This window comes from Atheta coriaria, unplaced genomic scaffold (genome assembly GCF_025399875.1).
Source record: "Atheta coriaria isolate IRGN ID8LTWV9N9 unplaced genomic scaffold, Caltech_Dcor_3.1 hic_scaffold_5_pilon, whole genome shotgun sequence".
Lineage (NCBI taxonomy): Eukaryota > Metazoa > Arthropoda > Insecta > Coleoptera > Staphylinidae > Dalotia > Dalotia coriaria.
This window is the reverse complement of record NW_027045447.1, coordinates 10,220,385-10,241,812: the sequence shown is the minus strand read 5'-3', so window position 1 is coordinate 10,241,812 and position 21,428 is coordinate 10,220,385. Positions and strand designations below refer to the sequence as shown.

Here is a 21,428-nt window from a genome sequence, read left to right as displayed (position 1 = left end):
TCTTCGACAATCGACGGAGGGACGACGACCGGACCACAAACGATTTTTTTCCCTCCGGCTGGTTCGGCTGGGGCAATCACACGGTCTGTTGGGCGCGATTTGATAGTAAAATTCCTGCGAATGACGGCCGCACGCCGGCCGCATACCGAATTAGATTTGTTCGAATTCACATTCAAGCTAATATTTGCCTTTTGTGCAAAAAAAACTAAAAACATTTTTTTTAATTCAAAAAACGAGTAGCTATATTTGTAGGTTATGTTATTACCACATCTATATACGTCAAGCATGTGGTAATAACATAACCAAACTTTTTACCTTTGAAAAATTCCAACCGGATGTACATTGTGCGAATAATTAAGATTCGCATATGAATATTCTACATGAATTTCTTTTTGAGGCCACGTCGTATTGACATTTAATGATTATTGATTTATTAATATATTTGTGATTATCATTCATACACGTCGTCGCGTTGGACTGTTTGTGCCACTGCTGCTGGTACACTCGCTGGCGGGTATTTACGTTCCGTATGTGCTCGTATGCGTATGCACTTTGCATTTTATGAATATTAATGGCGAACACGTCCTCATCGTCTTCTCTACACCTGTACTCACACTCACACTGCGCCACGCCGCGGTCGGGGTTTTAATAAGGCGCGCGCGGAACACCTGTGCCTCCTTGGGGCCCTGCTTCTTCTTTGTTTCTCTGCAGGTTGAGTTTGCTGAGTGTTGCGTTGTTTGGCAGCTCGTGCTCATCAACGTTGCAGCGCACGCAGCTCGCGCGTTTTACATGGCATTAGTATATCCGATGGCATTCAAAATCGTTAACTACATCCGAATTATGCGCACGCATCATCATAATCAATCTCAAAAATTTAAATTTTTTGCAAAAAAAATTTTTTTTTTGGTCTGTGTGCTAGAGTTTTCGACATTTTTTAAAATAAATTTCATTGTCTATAAAATTATTATAATTTTTACTATTTAATAGATTTCTGAGTCAGATTTGCAGCTTGCGTTTCTGATGACAATTCTGAATCTTAAGAACCACTTAACAATCGTCCCTTTTCGTCGTTTCCTTCTTAAACGTATTCTAATAGCTTTCGCGCCGCAGTCGCTCCACGCCAAAAATCTGTCCTCGTTGGAGCATTGTGCATTGTGCTTGTGTAACCACCCTCGTAACGACGTGTCGTTGCCATCTTCATCTCGACCCGAGACCTCGTCGTTTTTCCTTCCACCATTCTTGTCGATGGCGCTTGCATGCGTGAATTTTGCGAAAAAACGACGACCACGACGAGAGCAGAAATTCGTTCGGGAGGGACCGGCCACGGAGACAGCTGGCTCCACGTTAAAAAATGAAGTTTTCAAACCTACCGTTTTAGCTACAGTTAATTTAACCCGCGCGCACACACACGAGCCCTTTTCACGGCAGATGGCTCATAGATAAAGAAGTTAGATTCGTATATCTTTGCCTTCTTTTGCCGACGTCGTCTTTGGCCGCAGTTTATGAAGCGCAAGGCTTAATTATTTTCTTCTTCTTTGGCACTGCCACTCTCACCCCATTCTTTGAATAGTTTTTAGTCTCGGTTTTATTTCTTGCTGTTAGTGGATTTATTTCAGCTATCTTTTCACCCTGTTTCTAAGATTGGGTGTGTGATAAGTTTAAATATTTCCATATTATTAAAAAGGGGTAGTTTTACTTAAATTACAAATTAAGAAATAATGAATAATTATTAGAAATTATTTCAGTCACAAAATCAAAAAGATTTTTATCTTTTTTTTAGTTGGATTGTAATGAATTGTTTTGCAGAAGCAACAACCCCTTATTTCAAGCCCCTTATTTTAACACTTGAAGGTGAAATTAATCTTAAGCCGGTAACGGTAATGCAATCATTCATTCATTGATTTACTTCACCTTTAATAAACCGCACCCTTTAAGCGTTTTAAACTGTTGCACCGGTTCAACCCCTCCCTGAATTACCATATTCAGTGCGTTCAAGTGCGCAGCAGTTTGATTACAGGTGTTTTAAGACCGTTTACATGTTCGATTAACTTGATACTCTATCATTATTTCGATACCAACGCAAAATCAAAATCAACAATTTTTTAAAATTTAATTTTTGTTTTGTTTTATTTTATTGTTGCGGATATAATATTTGCAAATTGTTTTTGGGCAAGCGAATACGTGATGCAAATTAGCGCAAATCGCGCGCCGACAAAGCGCAATTTTTCATACGCGCATTTATTGTTTCTCGCAAGTCGCGCTCGTAAAACGCGACATTCCGAGAAGCGAGCGCTCGCCAACCACCTGAAACAGCACCTTCGAGCTGTGCAACGCCTAAAAATGTCTTCTTCTCACCAGCGGAAAAAAGAGAAATAAACGAAAGCAGTAAAAGTCGAGATTATAAAATTAAAATTAAATACGGGATGTTTTTTTATGCTGACAATGACAATGTCATAATGTCATAATGGGTGGATATGGATGGCGCAACGAATTCGCTAATTTGGTATTTTACAACAATATCCTTTTTATTACACAATTAGTTACAACTGGCGCCTGTACGAAGATATAAATATTATTTTGGGTACCAATCAAACGTAAAAATATTTTTCTAAAGTTTTTCTTTATTTTTATCTAAAATCTGATAAAATTTTAGTCTTTTTGGGTTATTTATAAGTTAATGAAGGCGTTAACGCGTCATCTGTCCACCGATTGACGCTCCCTTTGACCATTTGGTTGCGCCATTATTCCAGTTTGGTTTTTCAGCATTTGAAAGCAATTCTAAAGCGCGTTTGTGCGCGCAGCACGCGTTCAGGTGATTTATGCGCGCACCCACAATCCGCTCCGACCGTTAAATGACATGTGGGCAGTTTATTTCATTTCGGACCAACACTCAATAGAGCGAAAAAGAAAGAAAAAGCGCTCGAAAATGTCCGGCGAGTTTAAGACCAATTTTGGCGCTGTGGACGCACACACTCGAAACGGTCAAAACTTTCAAACTTTACTTTACTTAAGAATTCCGGCGCACAAAAGTGTTGGTCAGTTGCCAGTCATCGTCTAGGTAATTATTCAACGCGCGCACCTTTGCGAATGAGACATAATACGCGCACGTAAATCACACGAATGCATTCGTTGCAATTGGAGCGCATGATGAAGAGAGGCTAATTTTATATCGCCACCTCAAGATGGCTTTGAGATGTCTTTCTTTGGCCAACGAAGAAAATCGTTAAGAATGGAAAAGTCAATGATGCGTTTGGAAGATTTTACATGGGTTTATATTTCTATTTATTGAACAATTAAATAAACACACTAAGAATTTAATTTTATAATTTCAACGTCAAAAATCTTTTAAAATAAATTTTTTTCTATATTTTTGATAATTTACATGTTTTTTAAGATGTTTAAAACTAGTTTAATCAAACAATACGCCTGATTTTCTAAAAATCCCTTTTTAATCAATCATTTAAACAGTTTTTATTTAATGTTAAAATTTGGTTGCGCTTTTTTAAATTTTCAATTTATACCTGAATGTTTTCCTTTCCTAAATATTTGCATACGCGATTGAGGGTCTTTTGAATTTGTCCTCACACTCACCTGATGATGAATGGTTTCCGAAGAATCTCATGCAAATGATTCTATTCTTTACTGTTTACGTAGATGTCCATGCCTCGAGCAATGGGCCAAGGTCAAATGTGCATCTTCTATGCATTTTTGAGCCGGCTGTGATTCATTGTGTTACCTTTCATGGGAATATAAAAAGATAAAAAACTACTTATTTGAATATTGTAGAATGTTACCCAAGTCCGGGTAACATCGGTCATTTCCTGAACGTACAAATTTTCTCACACGATATTTTTTTATTAAAAAAAATTGCAAACTAAAACATTATTTGTTTGTAGATTTTTTTAGGTCGATTTTTAACAAAGTATTCCACCCACACATTTTTCACAAGGTATAATATATAATATCCACATACGTCTTACCAAAAGATTATCCTTTTTTTCTTTTGGTGCATTCTTGGCGATTAAATTTTCCAGTTCGTCGAGCAAATCTGCAACGTGTTACAATTCTAATATGCAACTTGCATCGTGTCTAAAAAGCTTCTGAACTTTGAGAAAAGCTGATCCAGGTTTAACAATTCGTTCAATGTGTTCGATTGAGCAATAAAGTGTGAAATATTTCAATACTTTCACTTTCCAAATTATAAAAAAAGTGAAAAAGAGAAAAATGAACTACCAGGTCCAGAAACCTGTTATTATCGCTGTAAAAGTGACATCATGGGGTTTAATTCAAGCGAAAATCAATTGAAATCATTATAAAAGGCTTTTGGATGAATAAAATGAAAAAAAGCAAGTTTATTGAAATTTTTAGGAATTTCTGAGAATTTCAGTTATTTGCAACCCTATATTTCAAATATTTGCAAACCTAAATGTAGGGTTGATTTTATATTGAATTTTTTGAGGAAACGAACATACTGTGTGTGAAACCTGTATTTTTCACAGTTTGATTTTTAATTTAAAAAAATAAAAAATAACGGATTTTGGGACAAAATTTCAAATAATAAAAAAATTTTTGCAATTATGTATTAGAATATTAATTAAATAATAAGATCTTTTCTAAAACACCAATAAAAATATTATTCTTGAAACTAAATGACAAATCTAATTGCTATTTCAATTAACAAATAGATAAACTCATAAAATAAAATTCTTGCTGTGGAAAGTCTGCCACAGCAAGATTCCCACACATGCATTTGTCGTTTTCTGATTTTTTTGTTTCACGTCGAAACAATTTCAATGCCTTTTTATTTATGCATTCATTGTGCAAACGCGCAAGATGCGATTAGATAGTTGTCATTTGCATTGATTTTATTAAACTCGATTATATTTTATGTGCTTTTATTTGCGCCGCAAACACTAATCGCCTATTTGCATTCAATCGCAGGTTTAATTAGACATTACCAGCGTCGATTGCAATCCGTGCGTCATAAATAAAAGCCAGCATCGATAAAAATGCGCAGCAAACGGTCAATTTCTAATTGATTTTAACGCTGATTTTATTCGTGGCACGCTGTAGCCGTACATAATTCACAATTCGCGTTGAATTAATTGTAAATATAGTTGTAGATCTTGTTGATCAGCGATTTAGAGGTTATAACATTATACCAACTAGCGCCATCTGTTAATAGGTAGAATATAAGTGTTTATTATTATTAATTTTGTTAATTAAAGGTTTTATTGTAAGTTTGGCTTAGTTTACGAGCAGTTGTTGGAATATTCTTATTCCATGAAAAGTCGTTTATTTTCGGTAATCATTTTGAACTAATTTTGCGCCGTTTGGGGAGCAGTTGTCGTTAAAAAGGGTGATTATTACGCCGCCTGAATTTCCAATAAAATCGCATCGTTTTCCCTTTCATTATGTGCGTTTCTTTGAATGTTTTTACTTTTCATACGTCTGAATATCGCCCACCATCAAGAAATAACATACACTGTGTTTAAAAAATAAAAATTTATTGATTTAATATCAACTGCATTAAATACTGGTATTTTTATTACTTAATCAGATAAATTAAAATTAAAATAAAACAAATTTGAAGTTTTATTCTAATGCAGCTAAAAACTATAAAAAATATTAGGACATAGTGTATGTTTGATTTTGCTAAGAATTAGGTAAGAAAAAAAGTCCGAATTTTTTGTATATAATGGTTGGTTTTTGATGGTAGGTCGAGGCTACCGGTGCAACCGACGCGACACCGGAAACGCAGGCAACGGGCATGAATCGACTCTTGGCGAAACTGCGACACGAAACGCGCCGCGTGTCGCCATACCACCTTTCCAAGGTAGAAAAGGTTTAATTTCAGGTTGAGGAAGGTGAGGACGGTGAGTGCAGTTGGAACGCGCGGGAGACGCAAGATAATGGGATGTGTGGATGCGTGGATTCGGTTCATTCATTCGAATGCCTTCGGCTGGTTGAAGGTACGAGTAGGTAGGTTGGTATTACAGAAGGCGAAATAAGGAGGTGAGGAGCTGATCACCACCGCTCACGGCTGCAGATCTACACGACAGTCTTTTTTACTTCTTTACCTCTTTCACACACACACACACACATAACACATGCTTTTATCTTCCAAGCGAGAACTGACAGCGGGTGTGCTGATCAACATCACTTGCACTTTTGTTTCATACTTGCTTCCGTATTTATTTTTACTTCCACGTTTAAAACGTCAGTTTTCCACGGTTTAATGACCAAAGTTGTGACTAAAATACTTTAATCACGAGTTTTAGTCACAGGGTGGAGTTTTACGTAGAAGTAGAAAAAATACCGTAAACATTTAACATGGTTTTGAGACACAAAAAGTGATACTTTAAACACGGATAGTCAAAGTCGTGACTAAAGTACTTTATTCGTGGATTTTAGTCACGGGATGAATTTTAACGTAGAAATAAAGTGAAAGAAGAAAAAAATGCGTAAACATCACGTGACTAAACCATTTTAAACATAAAAATACGATGTTTGTATACTACCGCCATCTGGTGCTTCAATCCATAGATAATTTCTCAACTACTAACATAACTATTAACACAACATAGAATGGAGGTGTGCCACGCGCCAACAGACGCATTCCGGAACAATTTACAATAGAAAACCAGGAAGTACCAGCCCGACACGCGTCTCACCCTTAAAAGGGTTCAGATGTTCCAAGTGTTTGCTCTGCATTCAAAGGTGTATTGAATAGTTGGGTAGAAACATCTTCAGGTATCACGACGCGTGTATGGAGCGTGCGTATGTGTCCACATGTCATTAAAGGGGTCTAAGGTTGGATTTTGGGCACGTGGCGTCGATTACCGGAAGGTTTCCTTTTAACTCTTTCCAACAATTTAAATCTGATTTCCTATATATCACATTATGTTTTTTATACGGTTTTTATATGCAGCATGTCATTTACCGTTTATCGTTTGTGGATTGTCGTTTACTGTGGAACCAATGGTAGTACTAGGGGTGTAAATGTAGAAGGGTTGAAATTGTATTCAACCACCATATGCATAGTACGTGTATGTATGTAAATGGTTAAACGTGGCGAATGCAGAGGGTGGCAGAGGGTTGAAATGATAAAAAAATGTTTTCACGCCTTTGACAGTTTCGTTTTCACGCGCATCTGTAACACGCGCGTCGTAAATTCTGCAAAATTTATTTTTTTAACCCTTAAATTTTGATTAAAATATTAAATTTTATGTCTAAGGATTATTCTCAGAGTCAAAATTAAAATTTATGAATCTGAATGAATATGAAGGTTACAAAGGTCAGCGACTGATTAAATACGTAAACATAGACACACACATACATCACTAGATGCATGGGAAAGCAAAACAAGATGATTCATGATTCATCCCTAGCTCTTTGTTCTTCTATGCAGCCCTCGCAGCGCATTCATCTCCGGCTAATAACAGTGTCCCTGATGCATGCAAATCCTCAATATACACGTCGCGTCCATATCGATCCAGGCCTTGTATGCATACTGCTGACATTAATTTTGGGGTGGAAATCACCCCAAAAACGAAAATTACTAATGTATGTGCATAAACAGAGGCTGGGACCTAGGCAAGCGTACAGAATGAGAAATGAAGACAGTCGTAGAGTTAAAATGCGAAAATTTAATTAGAAATAGTTTTAGATGCCATTTTAGTAGGGTTTAGCTTGTAATATGGTTTGTTCATTAATAGATGGCGCTAGAGGGAGAATAATGTTGATAAATTTGCAAAAATTTAATATTTTTCTTTTAGCTTATAGTCTTGAAGATATTCTTTTATATAAAAAATAAGGGATATAAAAAAGGATGCCGTTTATATACGCCATCCCCGCAGGGTGCATCGCGCGCTCATCGGTTATTCGATCCCGGTGGCGCATATAACGGCCCTATCCTGACGGCCCGCGCGATATTCAGATGAGGGGCGCGCAGTCGCGCTTCCGCATTACGTATGCACCAATGCGCGAGGGTGGCGGCGATTTTACTTTAAAACGCGCTGCCATTGGCCGCCACCGCCGCCGCCAAAATCAAATCTCACCCTATCATATAAAAAACGTACCTAAGTGTATCATATTCAAAATTTACACCAATCAAAACATTTTTAGTCTGTTTTTTTAAAAAAACAAAAAAGTTAAAGAATTAATTGTTTTTTTAATGGAAATTTTTGTAAAACGTATTGAAATTTGATTCGTTTGACCCAAAAACGGTTGCACCTTGAGTCATGACACGTCAAAGTACACACACGGGGTGAAAACGGTGAGAAAATGTACCCTCTATGCTAAAAAACGGATTTTTGCTTAAAAAATACAAATTTTAGATTTTTACGGATTTGCAACCCCTAGCTATTACCCATACCCATTGAATCGCTCACCGGTGCGATCAGACATCAAGATCGGGGATGCAATAAATGCGTAAATAATAAAATTGGTTTTTTTGGGGAAAAAATCTAGGTCGAGCTAAGGTGCAATCTTTTTTCTAATAGTGCGCTCAAGGTAAGAAGGTAAAACAACCCCGCACTGCCCCGCCGCCACTTTGGGCTACCCTCCGGCTTCGGAGCGGACAGAATCGTTTTTTATTAAAAAAATCCCGTTTCCTGGGAAAAAAACGCCCGAACACTACACCGCCAGCGAGGGGTTGCCTATAACATGCATGCAAAGCGAGTGCGAAACACAAGATGCACGAGGATGGAAGCCTTGAAGAACAAACAATAATGCAATCTATTCATCGAGATGGAATGAGAATGAATTTCGAGACTTTTTTGCATTATCGGGTTTTATTCCAAAAAGGGATAGAATGGCATTTACGGTAATTTTTTTCTTTTTATAAAATTAAGTAGTGAAATTTTTGTTGGTAAATTATTTGCTAAGCTTCGTTGAATTTTTCTGCTGGCTGAACTGTTGCGAACAGTCGGGGTCGCAAAATATTTATATGATAATAATTTTTATGATGCGACCATTAATATTTTACATGTTTTGGCAGTCCGACAGCCGCCGCGCGACAAAGGGGGCGGTTTTAGTGGCGACTTTCGTTTGCAAAAAAGCAAAAAGCATAAATACACATACAATCACGACAAATAAAAATTAGTCATTACTAAATTACCAAAAATACTTATTAATAGCTATTTAATAAAATTAAAAAAAAATTATTAAACAAAATAAATAAATATAATTTTATTTATTAAATAGTGAAAGAAATAAGTTTTTTGTTTCTTTTTGAATTCTGGTATTGTATGACTAATTTTGTAAGTTGACCGTGGTATAAATATAACTTGTGTGTATAAGCAAAAAGTACGCGAAACGCCAAAAAATTTATATCCGCCTTTTGAGAGGGTCCTGCGTCCTGCGGAAGAACCAAAACTCGTGGTTATAATATTCCCGAGTCGTTATACTTATATTCCAGATTCTTTATGAGACACAACGCTACCGGACGAATACTCGACGCTATATACTCTCGCAGTGTGCGATTGTATGTGTTGTGTGTTCTAAGTGAAACATTATCAAGACATTTCTTGGATAAGTAAAAAAAACTAAAAATTTCAAAACAAATTTTAAATTATTAAATCTAATTTCACAGTCAATTATTTTGTTTGCAGGTATACACAATTATAGAGGGTGGTTTTTGACCATTTTGGGCAAAAAGGCAAAAACCCAGGTCAAATCACAAAAAAATCTTATTGCACCCATTTTGGATATACTCGTAAAATATGCACCAACACATTTTTTGCGACTTTTAAGAGTTTTTATGAGAAATATTTGGATGTTTATATTGCTGGTGGTGATTTGACGGACATTTGAAAAAATCAATTTTTGGGAATTTTTAGAGCACAATAATAAAAAAAAATTTGCAAATTTTAGGTTGTAATATGCAAATATGCGCTTATTTGAATAAATAAGACTATTATTGATATTTATTAAGTGTATAAACATAGTTATTTTCGGTTGTAAACAAATTTTGGACTTTTTCAAGCTTTTTGTGCTTTAAATCATATAAAAAATATAAAAAAATAATTTTTCTGCAGTAAAAGTGACATTTTGTCAATTACGTGCTTAAAATTATTAAAATTTGAATAGAAACGGTTTTATAAAATGATTTATAAGCACTAAAAAACAATCAATGTATTTATTCATGACAATTAGCAAACGTAATACGCTGTAGTAATTAGGCAAGTAGGTAGATGTGTACCTACGTATGAAATTAGTCTAATTGAAATCGGCATTAAGTACGCAAAGAAAGCAACGCGAGCAAACGAGCCAAGTACAACGAATTGAAATCGCTGCATCGAAATGGCATTTCAATAAACGTTTTAAGGAAGTGAGTAATGCGCAAGCAAGTGCGCAACTCGAGTAGAAAGTTGACGTCTTGTTTCGAATTAGTATAAATTACTATTAAATATAATTAAATTATCCGGTGGCCTTAATTATTGCACGTACAAGATTTTTAATTTAAAATTTTTGTCTAGCGGAAGAAAAATCGTTGTTTTCGTGCATGCAAGTTGCAAGTTTAACTTGCGGAGCGAGAAAAAAAAGTATTTTCGTCGATTTTCATCTCTCCGGCGGCGGGCCGGGAGTTTGCAGGATTTTCCATCGCGCGCGCAGCATATATATTCATAAATACATAACATATAGGAATAAATAAATAATCCATACAATTTATGTACTATTGTATATCGGGCGCGGCGATTGGCCAACGTGTGCGTCTCCCACCCGCGTACAACCGGACGCCGACATCCCCACCGTGCGCCACCAGCACAGCATCAAGGAGCAGCGCGACTACATCGCCGAAGAACTGGTCGAAGTGAGCGCGCGGTTGTATTCCATCGTGGCGTGGTGGTTCGCATCCTGCCTCGGCGCCTGCCTTCGCCTTCCTCCGAACCGGGGTCCTCTCCGGCCCGTCGCTCGCACTCCAACTCGCCAACAAAAGAGCGCGAGCAGCGAAGGTGCACGCACGTTCGCCGTCCGACCGTTTCGCGCGTTGTTTACATATCGAGGATATTTTCAGTGATAAACCCTCTGTGTGATCGGTGATCCATCTTCCGGTTTCTATATGAGTGGGTGCAAAGTAGCGAATCTGGCGGATTACAAAAGTGAAACCGTGCGGCGGTGGGTCGAGACGTCACCCACCACCCATCGCCATATGAACAATAACCTGGAGACGACGCCGAAGTCGATCAAGGGTCAACTGAACAACAACACCATCGACTTCCTAGCGCAGAGCTTCTGGCAGCGCCAGACGAAAGAGGGCATCGCCTTGGAAGACATGCCCATGTTGCTACAACAGCCCAATCCACATCTGGCCCTCGCGGGTCATCATCACCACCCGCACCATCAAAAGACCGGCGGAGCGCCACCGGGCGAGAAAGACCAACCGCTGGATTTTACCATGTCGAAGTTTAAGACGAAGGCGGGTGGTGCTGCCACCGTCGCGTCACAACTCAAACAATTGAACAGTTTGGGCGGTTTGACCAGCCTACAGAACCTGAACAGTTTAGCCGCCGCTCAGCAGCAGATGCTACTCCTGCAGAGCAACGGCGTGTACTTTAATAGTGCGGGTGTTGGGGGTGGGAATAACAATAAATTCGCGCAGCAGACGTCGCCCACGATTCAGGCGGCGAGAGTGCATAGTCCAGGCAGTGCATCATCAGGGGAAGCCGGTGTAGGCCCACCGAATTCTTCACCCAGATCAAATCCGGCTAGTCCAGGACCACTCAGAGATGGTAAGCATCAAAATAATCTACCTGTCTTTATAATTCCAACTGGATTTATTCAGATATAGAATTTATTGCGTTTTGCAAAAATATTTCTCCCAAGAGAGTAATTGCTTATAATCCTACTTAACCTATAATTTGGGGCTGTGTGTGAAGAATAAACTTTAGTATTGACCTGGCTTGTATCACAGGTATGTGAGGGGAGTGAAATTTCAAAGCAAAAAAATCAAAGAAAAACTTTGCCACCATGCGTTCTTTTATATGTAAGATTGGAAGATGCGAAGGTGGAAGGTCTATTTGCAAAGGTGCGTCCCGTTTTGCATTGTGCCGAAAAATTGTATACCACGTAAAGAACATGTAGATTAATGGTTTTGGGATATTGGTATTCAAATTTTTTCAAAAATTTTTGTAAATTTATGTGAATGTTGGTATTCATAGTCAAACTGTGAGCAGATGGTCAGAAAAAGCGTTTTTTGACAATAAAATACCAAATTTGTATGAAAACATACATGTAGATTATCGTGTAAAATCCATATAATTAATCAATTACTTAAATTAAACATGGGTCTTATGCAAATGTTATTTTTCGTTGGGTCGCTTAATATTTTAATATCCGTATTATTCGCTGTGCTGCCTTCACCATCTAACACTCCAACACATACACACAGCCGCTTCCATTAATTACAGAGTCGAAACCCCGAAATATATATAATTCATCTAATTGGTTAATTATAATTATAATACGCTAATTAAGCCTCAATTTGAACGCGCGACGGAGCCACATCTACATCTACTCATACATTGTTGCATAATGGAAGATTTTATGTTTTGGCTGGATTTGAATAAAAATATTATTATTTGATTTGAAAAATGAATTTATGCTTCTAATTTTGGTCATATGCTCAAATTGTTGGAGGGCTTTGAAAAATAATTATTTAATAAATTTCTAGGAAGTTTGAGTCGGTTTAGTTCGGGTGTTTTTTTTCTGTATGATTTTCGTCCAACTGTCTTGCAAGTGAAGCGTTGTCGGCTTGTCGGCTTGTCTGCGTACCTACCTGGCCGGTAATTTGACTTATTACTGTTACCAACAGCTCACCGACGCCGGTGTAATGACGACTCCTTCTGTTCTATTAGGTTTTGACCACAGACGCTAATGATAACACATTTTTACCACAAATTTTCGGAAATTTTTGTATTTTAAGGTTATTTTGGTTTAAGTAATTAATTAATTAAAAAATTTACGTAATTTAAATTCTACATATGACAAATATTGAGCATTTAATTATTTTAATAATTTTCTATGATAAATTCAAAGAAAAACCTAGAAAACAATAAAATTTCATAAAAAAATCATGTAAAATCAACTTTCTAGCTCATAACTTTGTTGTTAATAACTATTTTTGTTTACGGTTAACGCTAATTTGATTCTTAACTAAATGCAAATAAATAACATTCAATATAGTCACAAATGTCATTACTTTAACGTGATTAACATTCTCAAACATTCATCATCATAAAATCAAATATTGGGCAAGCGAAACACTAATTCCCAATTATAAATATAATAAGCAGTTAAAAAACATTAAAATTCTTTCAATAACCCTCTGATACTGTAAATAGGATTTATAATCTTGGCAGAAAAACGTGTTGGAAGCCTGACCAGATGCTGACCACGCGTCAATCGCTATTCTTTATGACATGCAGACGCGTCTCATTTAACTACTCAGTTCGTAATTGTACTGGTAATCCATGCGATTATTATTTAATCTGCGGCGGTGTTTAATATTTGAATATGCATATTCACCGCGCATTGTAAGCGCGACGTGTGACAAATCTCATCTGAAAGGTGCGAGATTGTGTGTAGATGCAAAGAGATGCTGGTCACGCGCGTTATGCCAAATGACAGAGCGTTTACAGTTTCATTACTTCATTATCTTAGGCCATGTTCGATGAAAGCTTACAAACTCGTTAAAACCTACTCATTATATTCAACAAGAATACTATTGGGTAATTATTATTATTTTAGGCGAAATATTTTGCTTCTAAATACCGAAAAACGTAAAAAATTTTAGAAAAAATTGAAGTTTTCTTTTAATTTTTATTAATTTTAATTTTTTTGTAGCTACAAATCGTTATTGTTGATATTGTATATTGTTTTATATATTTTGAGACCCAGTTTTGATATAAGTTGAAAATAACTCCTCAAAAGTGTAATAAAGTATTGAAATCGTGTTTTCAATGACATTTTGATATCAGACCAGATAAATTTGTAATGTTTACCTGCTAGAAAAAGAAAATATTTTTATTTTATTTATTTTGCTGGTTTACTGCTACGGGTATTATTATTTACATTTATTTATTTAATTAATTCTGCAAGTAATTAATTAAATCCTAAAAAACTTTTCTTTTTCCATTTTTAAACTTCTATTCTTTCGATTTAATTTTACGCTGACTAGTTAATTTTATTGATGATAAGATGATTTTGTGTTTTGGTAGGTTTGCCTCAATTTCCAGTGTTTTTTGTCCTTTTTCGGTTGGGCCACGAATTTGATTAGAAACTAATTAAAATCTTCAAAGCCGGCGATGATTTATTGCGTCCGCATAATGCGTTAATATCGCGCTGATATTGTGATGCTAATGGGTGTCGGTTTTGTCCGTTGTTGCGGCGAGCCTTTGCCGTCGTCCTCTGCGGTCGATCGAATTTTCTCGCGCCCCGGCCAACGGCCATTATTGGCGCGCATCTTTATGCGAGCCTTCTTCGCAGCATTCATTCATTCTTCACGGTCGCGCACGACGCTGCATACAAGTTTCATTCCTACCAAATATCACAAATTCACAATAAGCAAATTTTACACAAATTCACCACCAAAACACATTGTATATTTATATTGTGTTACATTTAGCATTACGAGTAGGTACTTTTACCTGCCCAGCCCGTTATTGATAAACTGAGCTTTTACGAGCTTCCATATTTCGACCACAACCATGCTTGATTCTCAGCTCAACTTCACTCAACCAGAATGACCTAAAAATTAAAGCACGAATTTATTACCCACCGAAAATAACTAGAACACACTGTATATTTAATTATGCGTATATGTATATACGAGTATACGAAATGTGACGCTATATGACCACAAGACAAGTTGTGAGTCGCCGGTGGTTGGAAGGAAGACGGAGGATGGAGTCTTGTGAAAGAGAGCCGGTTGCGCTGACTCATCCGGCGAATTATATTATAATGAAACAAATTGCGCCGCCGCTGCCCGCTGCCGGGCCACGGCGCTATTAATGGATTTTAATGTAATTTGCATCGCGCATCGACACTAAGATCAATACGTGCGCGCGTGAGGGCTTAAACGAAGGAAACTCATCGTGCATTATAGCCGCAGTGTTTAAGTACATCACTTTATTAAACTTGTACAACATTCATTTTGATTTTAATTCGTTTAAACTATGATAATTTTATGATAATGACTTCATTAAATTAGAATTTATTTACTGCTGGTTATTTATTTGATATTGCAGTTGTTAATTGTCCAGAATCACGGTCTAAAGTATTTTTAGGTTAAATTAAGTTAGCTTAAGTAAGGTTATATAAGGTTAAGTAACTTAATTTTACCTTTTTTATTCAATATAATATTTATTTATATAAATATTTAATAATTTTATGATTTGCAATGAAAAAAGTTGCGTAAATCATCAATTTTTCTTGTTTTGCGAATATTTTTTTATTTCTTTGATACATTTGATAAATAATCTATTCTATATATATAACAATGAATTGCTGTTCGTTAGTCTCGCTAAAACTCGAGAACGGCTGAACGGATTTATCTTATCTTGGTCTTGAATTATTCGTGGAGGTCTAGGGACGGTTTAAAAGGTGAGAAAAATTCGAATAATTGCCGGGAAAATCCTCAAAACAGCTCTTTTCTATAGAATAAAATTTGACATTGAGATTCAATCATAGTTATAGTTAAATAGTTGAATTCGAGAGGGCGCGCTGAAGTGCATTATTGACAAAACTTTAAATAATTAAATTCTTTAAATTAAAATTGCTAATCTTATTGATAGAATTGACTCTTACTACGAGTATGCCTAGAACAAGAGAGTAAAAACGAATTGCATTTTTATTAAACACTGCCGGAACGAAGTTGCGGGCAACAGCTAGTTTGATATAAAATGCAATTTTATTATTTTTTTATTTATTTTTTTAATAAAAACTGAACTTTTTCGTTGTGTATTGCGTAGATCGTTGTACTGAACCCATAAAAGTCCTACCATTTCCTAGAAAGGAAAAAAAATTAAGTGAGGTCATGGTCTCCCTCGGAATTGCACCAAATTAACTAAGTAGAGCTGTGTAGTAAATATATGACACATGACACATTTGATGCGCACATGAATATAATCGCTGTAAACGAGCTGAAACTTGTCGTGTTCGCGCGGCGCCTTTGATGAATTTGACGAATTCGAAAATTCGGACGCTTTATGTGCGCGCTGCGGAGGAATATAATTTCCGAGCGCTTTAATGTAAACTAAACCGTATTACTTCATTGCGCTTGGCGCTACCAAACTGCTATACACTCGCGCGTACTTAAGTCACAGTTTGAGACAGAGGCGAATGAGAATTACGGAGTGCACACGACGAGTACTAATGAACGGCTGAATGAGAATATCATGGTAATTTCTATGTTAACTGGTAAATAAGTCGTTTTATGCACGAAACACACGAACAGGCACGAACAAACGCCGCATTACGAAAAATTACAGAATCATCAAGTTATAGACAATTAGATACACACAGAGACGAATTGTGGAACCTAACCTAACTTTAGTTTGGTGTTGGTTAAATTTTAAGAGATAGCCATCTACAACCGCAAGCGAGCAATTAATCAAATAGGCAATTAATTTTGCATAACATAATGTGAAATAATTGTATCTAATTTAGAGGCGTAAGACAATGCGGTGTGGTCCCCACCAGCTTTCGGATGTTTTCAATGAAATGCGGCGGCGGGCGGCGTGAAAGAAATGAAGTGCGAGTCGCTGATTCCGAATTACACACGGAGAGAAACACAGTTAAGTCAAGACAAGTGTCAGACCAACATTGGAGGTTAAGTTATTAATACTATAAGTGTATGTGGATAAATTAAATATTTGGTAAGTTAAAATATCAACCAACTGCTGTGTGCAAAACTCAATCTGTGTTTCCGACGTGTTTCATGTCGGTGGTTTGCAGTTAAATGCACGCAATGATTTTGTGGCTTGTATTATGCAAATTTCCCGTGTGGCGCGCACGAACTGATCTGCATAAACGCCGGTAAACACCGGGTAACACTTCGGTACAGGTGTATTACAGGTGTGTAATGCGCGCACGCGCACCCGATGATTGTAAACGGTAGCTGGTAACCGATACGGATGCAAATAAAGACATTGGTGTTGTCGAAAGCTAAATTATTACTTTTCTTGTTTCAGAAAACGGTCCATCACCTATACCTGCAGATAAACCATACGGTGAGTTTTTTTTTTGAAGAAATAAATCTCAATGAAAATCATATTCAGCGATAATCTGATAATATTCCATGAGCGTTTTATAAATTGGCCACCATCACCCTTCGGGAACCCTTGAAATTCACTAGTCTTCAGACATCCCCTTTTCTACAAAACAAGTATGACTACAAGTATGCGTAGGTAGTACGAGTATTTTTTAGTTAACCCCCGGCTGTGTTCAACCCTCATAAAGAATGTGTTTACATTCGTGTACGGCGAGGGCGGTTTTCTACCCCTATGTCAGTCAAAAGTGTGCTCCGCCAACAGGTTATGTTGTAGAATAGAATTTTCTTTTAATTCTGCACGTTCGGAACGGGGAACGTGTCTATTCTTATATTATAATAACAAACATACTCGTACAACGTTCACGTGTCTGAATTTTACCTTTTTGGAGGTTAGGAGTTGGAAAATGAATTAAAATCCGTGTTAGTTGTATTTCTACGTTTGGTTGGCTCTTTACGTTTTATTGAAGTTAATGTTAATGTTGATGGCTTGGTACAAGAATGCGTCCGGTCGCCATATTTGGCAGAACACGTCGTTGCGCCGTTGCTTTCAGCGAATCGCTTGCAAATGCAAACTTTACGACGGTGACTTTTCTATTAATTAACTGTTTTCGTGTACAGCACCAGCACCATACGGTCGGTCGTCAGCCAACAACCGGATATTGTCTTGATTATTATTTGTCTGACATTTTGAAATTTTGGTGCTTTTTTTGATTTTTTGAAGTCAGCTGCAAAGTCGTTTTACGAGTTAATGTAGGTACTTTTACGCGTAGTGGACCTGGACCCATGTTTTTGCCAAAAATCCTCACGCAGGTAAAATTTATTTGGGGTGCACGCACAACGCACAAATTAGGCAAAAATTCAATTCCTAGGAATTTAGCAATAGAAAACCTCAAGCAAAAAATACGAGGGTGGAAAAAACGCACAGGTAAAATTTTAGCTAACAAAAAATGTGAATTTTAAGAGAACATGCATGTTGCAGAGATAATATTATACAGGGTGATTTATAAAAGAAAAAATTGTGATTTTGAGAAATTTTTATAAAAGCAGTAATTTTGTACACAAAATTTCGGCTACTTGTTTACGCAATAATTTGTTGCACCCGAATTTTTTGCGCCCCACACCTTGATGATAGCCGTAAATTTTTTCCTTGCAATCATTATTTTTGCATTATATTACCTACATCTCATACATGATTATGCATTACGTATCCACTGGACTTGGTAATTATGCCAAAAAAATGCGATTTTATTCTAGAACTGTTTTCGACGTCTGCACTCACCAACAACACAGCTTTATTTGAGTGAAAGTTGTAAAATTAAATATCAAACGACTTGTGTCGCTCGTCGACACGATGATGATTATATTTATATTATATATTCTATTAAATTTTCTATTTTTGGTGCCGACTGCAAAGAACTTTAACGAATCGTTAACGCCTTAATGTCTCGAATTAACTCGCGGCGCGAATAAACAACACTCAACAGCAATCACAGCAGCGCGAGCGTAAAAACATTTTCAAAGTGAAAAGACAAAGAGCCGATGTGCACAAACATCTTAGTTAAGCAAAAAAAAAGTAAACGCGACACTTCCTGTAAGAGTCCATCTACACACATTCAACATGCACATACAAAGATTCGGTAATCAATTTTTAATGACGGTTTGTTTATAATCACCAACAAAAAATTGGTTTTTAAAAATTTTATAGAATTTTGTTGTAAAAAGTAAGGCAATAAGTAAAAACAGGTGTATTTGATGTTTCTTTACTTGACCGAATCATTTTCGAGCAATTATTTTTTGGCAAAAGTTGTTAACAGTAAAAATTTAATTCGATGCTCATTGTTCGCGTTACCTGCGATGATTATTGAGTTCATTTTTTTCGCTCCTTGCTGAATTCAAACGCGTGTCGATTTTTTTGCACCCACATATCCGTTGCGGTGCGCCGTCTGGTTTCGCTGGCTGCCCTCAATGGTAATATCATTACTCGCCCTTCTGCCGTGGCTGTAGTCAAATTTGTCAAGCCACCGTGACGCCGCATTCCGTTTACCAAAGTACACACATTGCACGCGTGAAAAAAAATATGAACAACATCCACATATACGTAGACGGTTTAAATTTGACGAGTGTGTGGAGAAAAAGAAGGCACAAAAAATTTATTCAAGTTGAAATAAAAAGTTGAGTAGTGTAAGACTTGACTTCTATACGACGTATATGATTAAATTAAAATGTTATGCTCCTAGGTGTGTTACGGCATCATTGTCGCGCGATGGCGATATTAAAAACAAATTAGTTTAATTCCGACTTCACGTGGTGTGTATCCTTCGAGCGCATGTGGGCTGGCAGCGCTTTACTTGATACATTAATTTCGTACACACCGACGCACTCAACGTCGTTTTCTACATCCTGATATGAAATAGGAATATATATTATACAACGTGAATTATATTCGGAATTATAAATATATGTTTTAAATACAAAAAAAAATGAATTAAAAGAGTTTATAAGGCTCCGTAACTTTTGACTAATTTTGGTTTTTAAGTAATAAACACATAGAAATTGCAAGAAAAATAGGAAATTTTATAAAAATATAGAAAAAAGACTCAAAAATGGTTTAAATATATAAAATACTAGCTGTTGCCCGCGACTTCGTTCCGGCAGTGTTTAATAAAAATGTAATTCGTTTTTACTCTCTTGTTCTAGACATACTCGTAGTAAGAGTCAATTCTATCAATAAGATTAGCAATTTTAATTTAAAGAAATTAATTATATAAAGTTTTGTCAATAATGCACTTCAGCGCGCCATCTCGAATTCAACTATTTAACTATAACTATGATTGAATCTCAATGTCAAATTTTATTCTATAGAAAAGACCTGTTTTAAGGATTTTCCCGGCAATTATTCGAATTTTTCTCACCTTTTAAACCTTCCCTAGACCTCCACGAATAATTCAAGACCAAGATAAGATAAATCCGTTCAGCCGTTCTCGAGTTTTAGCGAGACTAACGAACAGCAATTCATTTTTATATATATAGATTTAAAAATTACTCAAAATTTAAAATACCAAACCTGATTGTCAACTTTTTTCTTTATTTTAATAGTGAATTAAATACTTTTTCCCAAAATTCTTAAAAAAAATTGATTCCTGAAACTAATATATTTCTTTTCGAGTGTTTGGAAGTTTTAAAAGTATCAATATCATTGCATCAACTTGAAGTCGATGTTTGTAAGTTTGAGCGTGAGTGCGCCGGCAATTTTCTGTAATCAAAATTGACATTAATAACGCCATTACACACATGTGCGCCTAATAATGTATGTATTATATCCTAGTCTAATGTATCTATTTTATTTCTATTTCTATTAATGTTTAATGTATTAGCTTGGCGCGGCAGCGGCTCGCAATTCGTATGATTGCGTTTGGCGCTTTTTGCCGGGCGCTGATTACGTCTGTTTGTCGAGCGAGCGAACAAATGCGGTAATAATCGTATGCAAAACTACCGCGCGCATTAATGTCGGACGCGGACGCCGAGATGATTCCTGTTTCGTCGTTTGTCATTATTTCTCATCATTTCGCATGATGCGGACCTATACTGCATGTTTTGGAAATTAAAACATTTGGATTGAAATGAGTATGCTAATCATCAACAAGTTTATTCAAACATTTTGTAGAGTATGCGGTTTGGTAGATAATGCTTTAATAAGTACACCTTGCTGTGGCAAATTATTTGCATTCGAATGTCTGATGTTTTGCAATCCCGACAAGCAAATTAAAGAAATTACGCTTGTTGCGAGCATAAAAATATGATGTGTAGAGCTAATTAAAATAAAATAAAAATAAATTTATGCTTTTGCATTTTTGCATGTAATTAGCAAACGGCACATTTAGTAGACCATGACTGTTGCACTGTTGCACTCTTTATATGTCACCAATTTTAAATAAATAAATTTTACACGTCAATATCTATCAAAATAATATAAATTTAATATTTTTACAAGCATCACAGGCCGTAAAATTTAATTACAAATAAATTTCTTAAAAAATTTTACGAAATATTATCAGAAAAAGTTTTTGTGCAATAAAAACAAAAATTTAACGAAAAACTTTTATTTTGCGCGTCTGATTGCAGCGATTGTGTATCCTCATGGTACCCTGATGTT

The 21,428-nt window shown here is 36.3% G+C and overlaps 1 protein-coding gene across 1 annotated transcript in view; it reads left to right on the top strand.

Annotated features, from left to right (window-relative positions):
- Positions 1-10,885: 10,885 nt before the first annotated feature.
- The window catches only part of LOC135792077 (POU domain protein 2-like), a 40,438-nt gene continuing 29,895 nt past the window's right edge, over positions 10,886-21,428 (top strand). Inside the window, 2 exon segments of the mRNA XM_065302698.1 lie at positions 10,886-11,735; positions 17,196-17,234. Of these exon segments, the coding sequence (XP_065158770.1) occupies positions 11,066-11,735; positions 17,196-17,234 (709 nt within the window). The 5' untranslated portion in view covers positions 10,886-11,065.